Source organism: Lontra canadensis, unplaced genomic scaffold (assembly GCF_010015895.1).
Source record: "Lontra canadensis isolate GAN:19392208 unplaced genomic scaffold, GSC_riverotter_1.0 scaffold3, whole genome shotgun sequence".
NCBI classification, from domain to species: domain Eukaryota; kingdom Metazoa; phylum Chordata; class Mammalia; order Carnivora; family Mustelidae; genus Lontra; species Lontra canadensis.
In genome coordinates, this window is record NW_022630997.1 from 45,916,833 (window position 1) to 45,922,832 (window position 6,000).

General features: G+C 45.1%; 1 protein-coding gene across 1 annotated transcript in view; it reads right to left on the reverse strand.

The window, feature by feature from the left end:
• The window catches only part of HKDC1 (hexokinase domain containing 1), a 40,931-nt gene extending 40,157 nt beyond the window's left edge, over positions 1–774 (reverse strand). Inside the window, exon 1 of the mRNA XM_032841473.1 lies at positions 712–774. Coding sequence (XP_032697364.1) covers positions 712–774 — 63 coding nt within the window. The remainder of the gene's footprint in view (positions 1–711) is intronic.
• Positions 775–6,000: the final 5,226 nt, after the last annotated feature.

Here is a 6,000-nt window from a genome sequence, read left to right on the forward strand (position 1 = left end):
AGTCTGCCCATAGGGCTCCTATTATCTGTAAGCTGAGAGACACTAGCGCCCAGGGCCCAGGCACTGGCAGCCAGAGTGGCTAGCGGGGCAGGCTGGGCTCATACCAGGCCTCCCGGAGACGATGCTGATGGGCTTTGGTTGAGGCTTGGCCACTGTTAAGAGTCCTACCTTGGGATGTGTTTTGTGTGGAGTTTTCTTGAGCAAAGTGATGAAATAATGCACACGAGTGATGGCCCATCATTGGCAAACAGCACATGCCAGTAATATATAGTGCCATGACTGCACACCCCTCTTGGTTCCCATGCTTACATTCTTTCAAGCACATGAAGAATCATGTGAATTATTTTAAAGTTCTCAAAATTTCTCTCCCCTCCTTTGTAGCTTTTCCTCCCAAATACCCCTTATATCAAACACAGTCATCCTCAACCTTTCTGAAGACTCTCATCCCCTCCAGTCCCATATCTACCAGCCTTATCTACCACCCATATCTACCAGGAAGTACCAAGTGAAATGCAAGGCTCGGGACAATGTGTAATGTCCAGCCTGCGGGAGATTGACTTCCTCCCCCCTCCCCTGAGCTCTTCACTGGTCCTGTGTTCCCGTAGCTTTTCTAATAAGCTGTCTTAAATCCTTTTTGGATGTAGGCAAAGTATCAATCAGTTCCGCCCGCAAAGAATGAATCAGGGATCTCTCAGCTTTGTGAGTCCTTACCTTCTTGATCTGATCCTCCTTCAGCTTGCTGCAGTAAAACGCCATCAAGTGTACCGCAAACATTTTCCCCCAAGTTTGGTTTCTCTTGAGATGGGCAGAGATTTCTGTGCGGTGTTTACCCCTGTGTCTCCGGAGTGCTGCCCGCTCCCAGTTCAGGCTGGAGGGCCTCTGGCAACTGGGTGCTACAGATTAAATACCTCCAGGCTGTTTAGAGTTCAATGATTAAACTTCGCCCCCTCTCTTTGGTCCCTCCCTCCAGCATACACTTGATTGTCTAATAGGAGGCTTGGGATGGTAGCTGAGGGTTGGTGGAGGGAAGGCAGGGGATGGTTCGCTTGACTCTGGAGAATTGGGTGCTGCAAGATCTCATTGCTAAGCAACACTCTCAAGCTAGGGCTCCACCAAGTCCACTCAGCCGAGAAAAATCTTCTGAGAAGCTGGGAGTTAAACAAAGACAACTTTCAACCAGCTGAGCAGCTCTGCAAATGTCTGGTCTCGGCCTTTTCTCTGGAGTCCTTTTCTTCTCAACACAGGGATGGAAATCCTGACTCCCTGCCCCTCTGCAGTGTTGTCTTAATTAAGACTAAACACTGCCCTGGACAGGAAGACTTCAAGAATGTTGGGGCAAATCCTTCTCTTTGTGATAGAGCAGGGCTCTTGCCTAAGAGCCCGTGGTAATGGAAAAGAACTGATAAAAATTTATCTATCCCACAATGATAAGCCAGAATAACTTGACTGCACAGGTGGTGACGCAGGAAAAAATATCCATGAGAGAGGATGAACGGAAGTCAGGGCTGCTCACCAGAAAGCTGCTGCTAGAGAGAAAGACTGAAGTCACAGACAGGAAATGTCTCACACCATGAAGACATCTGGTTTACTCACTCATCTCATGCATCATACTTGATGTGAGAAGGACACAGAAAGGGGCTGATGTGTGGGTACAGTAGACTTTGCATTCTTCCCACAGTCAGTGGTCACACAATCAATAACAACTACGGTGTTAATATGAGCAGTTAGTGAGGGCAGAGCACATACTGTTCCCATTTCATAGATGGGGAAACTGAGGCCCCAAAAGAGAAAGTGACTTACTGAAAAATCACAAAGCCTATAAATGGTACAGTGAGGAATGAAAACCAGCGGTTTCATTCCAGGTCCCAGCTCTTAACTGGTATGTGATATAGCCTCTCTTCTTCCTCTGTGCAATAGATGATCACCCAGTAATTATTAATATCAGCAGCTTTCTGTCAGGTGCTGTCAAGAATTCTAATTACTTGGATAGCTAAATACAGAGATGTCGTTCCGGCAGGGCCTCCCAGTGAGGGGGGGAAATAACAAATGAAGGAATCCCTGACCATAACTTCTCATGTATTAATCAACTGCTTCCTAAAATGAGCAACAGACCGGATGTGAAAGCAGGTTTGCTGGACACCCCGGTGTTTCTCGTGCTTTCATAGCACCTGCTCCTCAATACAAGGGAAGAAACGGGTTCTCCCCGTCGGCTTAGCAGCCTCAGCTCTGTTTGCTTTTCTGCTACACAATCTCATGAATCCAGGGATCACCGACCACTTGCCTCGTCAAAGAACCTTCAATTGTGGCCTCTTCAAAAGCCACTGATTCTCCAGCCAGCGCCCTTTCCCCCTCCACCATGGGTACGGGCCACTGCAAGTCTAGCGTAAGCACAGTGTTCAATTAAAATCACTCCAGATACTTTCCTCAGACTTCCAAGTGTCTCCCAGATTCAGAAACCCTAGCCTTTCCAGCCTGTTGACCCCTCAGACTATGAACTCTCTTTCAGCTCCTTTACTTTGTCTGTTATACAAACACAGGTTGACCTGCGGTTGCTAAAACTATTCAGTTCCCCAAACCACGTGGAGTTGTTGGTATTCTGAAACAGATGTGCTCTGCCGGAGTCCTACAGGCTGCGGATAACACCCTGAGGCAGGTGACCTGCCCACAGGTGATAAAAGACTTAATTCCCCCATTTAAAAGGTAGCCTCTGCAGCGCAGCATGGCACCTGCCGTCATTGATCCATTCGCCCTCGGGATAAGGGGATAAGCGCTTACGACCGCCCCGGAGGAAAAGACCCAGAGCCTCACCCAAATGTCTCCTGGCTGCTTGTGTGTACCAGAGAGAGAGCCTCTGGAATGTTAACCAGGCAGAGGCTGTCAGAGGGCGTTCATCTGTTGCATCATTCCGTTTTTAATGTCCGCACATAGCATCTCCGTTGTGGGTCTGAGTGAGCCAAGAGAGCTGAGAAGCTTCACAGCTACAAGGATCACATACGTTTGGAACCATTCTAGCTCAGATTTATAAAGACAAAACGATTTGCTTATTTTACCATTCCTCACCTGGGATTATCCCAGTCCAACCCTTGGAATCTTCCACTCTTATTAAATTTCTATGCAGCCATTCAAGGATACGTGGATGCCAGTCTTACAAGCACTTAGATCTTATTTAAGAACACCCGTTTGAGGGTTGGCACTGATGAGTGAGATTTTGGTTAAAGGATAGTACAGTCTGCCTCAAATCTTCCATGTAAGAAGGGAAACTCTCTCACCTCTATACACATCTCTGTTTTCCTAGAACTCTCCCCTTATAGCAAGGCCTAAAGATAATGTCTGCTTACTTTTAAGTACTGAGCATGGCAGAAGGACTAGAAGTACAACAGAATTTACCCACTTATTTAGTAAACACCTGAGTAATATATACTAAGTGTCTTCAATATTAATTCCCACAGCAACTATCATTTCATTCTCTCCGATTTACAGGCGGAGAAACTGAGGCATGGGGCCCAACTGGTACATGGTGGAATAAATATTTGAATGAGGGTAGGATGGCTTTAGAGTTTATGTGTTATACTGGCACTCACTAACCTGGGAGGAAAATATGGGGGAATATGGAGCCTAAGCTGGGAAAAGCAGCCCAAAGCCCCAGGCCACACAGGGGAGAGTGCATATGTCCTGGGATCCCACTTTGGCTCTGTCCTCGCTGAAGACAACTGCTCCAGGCTCCTATCTGTAAAGGGTTCGTAGCTATCCCAGCGGTCATTTTGAGAATAAAAGTAAAGGAGATCACATAAGAGAATCCATGTGGCCCACAGTGGGCACACTAAAAGCAATTCTTTAAGCCATCACCTTCTTCACTTTTAAGAAGGAGACCCCTTCCTAAAACTGCTCTTTCATCTCATCCCATTTGATCCCTTAGAATAAGAAAATGCATGCAGTCCTTTCAGTACACTCAGTAAAACAACCATAAACCATTAGAAGGTACCAGTTCCATTTACTGGAATTACTAGAATAATTAGGAATTTTATAAATATGCTATTCCTGTTACTAAAGAAAATAATCTTGAATTCTGTTCCGTACTCTTTTTCATGATATATCCAAAATTAAGTTGTCTGAAATATTAATTAGTCTAATGTACTGTTATTCCACTTGTTGCAAAAGAATAAGAGAATGTGTAAGAGAGCAAACTTCCATACAAGAAAGTCAATATAGAAATTTCCAAACCCTGCCAACAGTTACAGTTACGATGGTGTCTCTAGGAGCAACCACAAATGAAGCAGAAATGTTAACTTCAGCAAGTTTCAAAAGAATGCTACTGATCATTTTTTGTAGGTTCACTCCTGACCAAGAAATGGTTGGGAATGCTCATGGAGAAATTAACTGCACACAATTATTTTTATCACAACTACATTAAGAACTGTATTTGCAAAATACATACCAAGGAGAAACAAGTCCTACAAGGAAATGCAATTCCTGTGGCTGTTAACATTTTTCACAGTAGTTACAATCTCAATTGCACAAAATACGAAATTTCTAAAACCAAACAGGACTTCTGGTTAAACACTGGGCAAACTCACCAGGAAAAGAGAAATGAAATAGTGATTAATAAGAGATCTTAGCATAATTTTGGAAGACAGAAAGCTGACAGAGACTAGCATAGCAGAGGAAACACTGAAACTCAAGTGACTGCGGAGGGTGATTTTGCAGAGAAATGAGTGATGACATTTTTAACTTTAGAAATGCTCAGGAATTGGAGGCCCTGGTTCCTTGGAAGAGCAAGAGGCAAGATGTAGAACCAAAAATGGGAGATTGGCTACAAAGACTATATTTTAAAAAGCAGGCACCAGGTGTGCTTCTCCACCCAAAGTAATGGGTGGCCGACCAACCACCAGCCTTCCCAGACAGTGTGGGCTTTAATCTCTGGAGACCTTGAACGCCAAAGCCTCTGGACCTGGGACCCCAGGCACCACGAGCAGTGGGAGTGAGGCACAAGACGGAAAATACGGCCACCAAGTGAAACCCTGAAACTGAACAATGAGACTCCAAACCATTTTTTTCTGCCCAGTTTCTGCCAGCAGACATCTGTCTGTATACATTCCATTCTCCCTCAGTGGGGATCCAGTCTTTCTTCTGCTAGCACTAAATGGCCTTAGATGTGGAAAAGGCAATACTATAGCGACAGTAAGCAGATCAGTGGTTGTCGGGTCTGAAGAAGAGGATTAAGTGAGGCACAGGAGTGTTTTTTTAGGGCAGGGAAATTGTCCTGCATGATGCCGTAACATTAAATGTATAACACAGTATGTCTGTCAAAACCCACAGAACCTTATAGCACAAAGAATGAATTTAACATAGGTGAATTTAAGAAAATACTTAGGAGATCACGGGTGCAATGCAGATGGACAGAAGACTTTAACTGTATCACAAATGTGTGAGATAGCCTTACTGAAGGGAATGGGGAGAAAAGATGCTGACCTCAGTACATTTGGAAGGGAGTGTGGAGTCAGCCAGACCAATGGCAAAAGGAACTATACCCAAGTAACTGGAGCTTGAGGAAGAGTGAGATGTACTACACACACGGGAACTAAACTCATTCCTTTTTTTACTCCAGGGCCCCTGAGACCTGCCCCTGAACCTCCTGCTCATGTTTGCTCAGCTCCAGAGTATAGAGAACCTCTCCAGCAACCCCACAGTGTCGTCCCTCCCATAGAAGGCATGGTTTTGAGGCTCTGCTGGGGTCATTTGCCTCCTGCTGTTTAACAGAATCATTCAGAAATTTGGGTTCCTGCTCCTGCTGTTTCACTAAGTTAAAGTCATGAGAGAAAGAATGTCCACTTAGCAACAGTTTCCTGTTTATTTTCTGTACCTCCCACAGGCCCTGGTACAGTAGCTAGAGAAGTAGAGTGCTACAGTCTGGTTGCTAACGCTGTTTCCCCTGGGAGCTCAGCTGAACCATTCTGAAACCACTATCTGTGGACACTGGAATTGGATCATTAAATGGAGGCA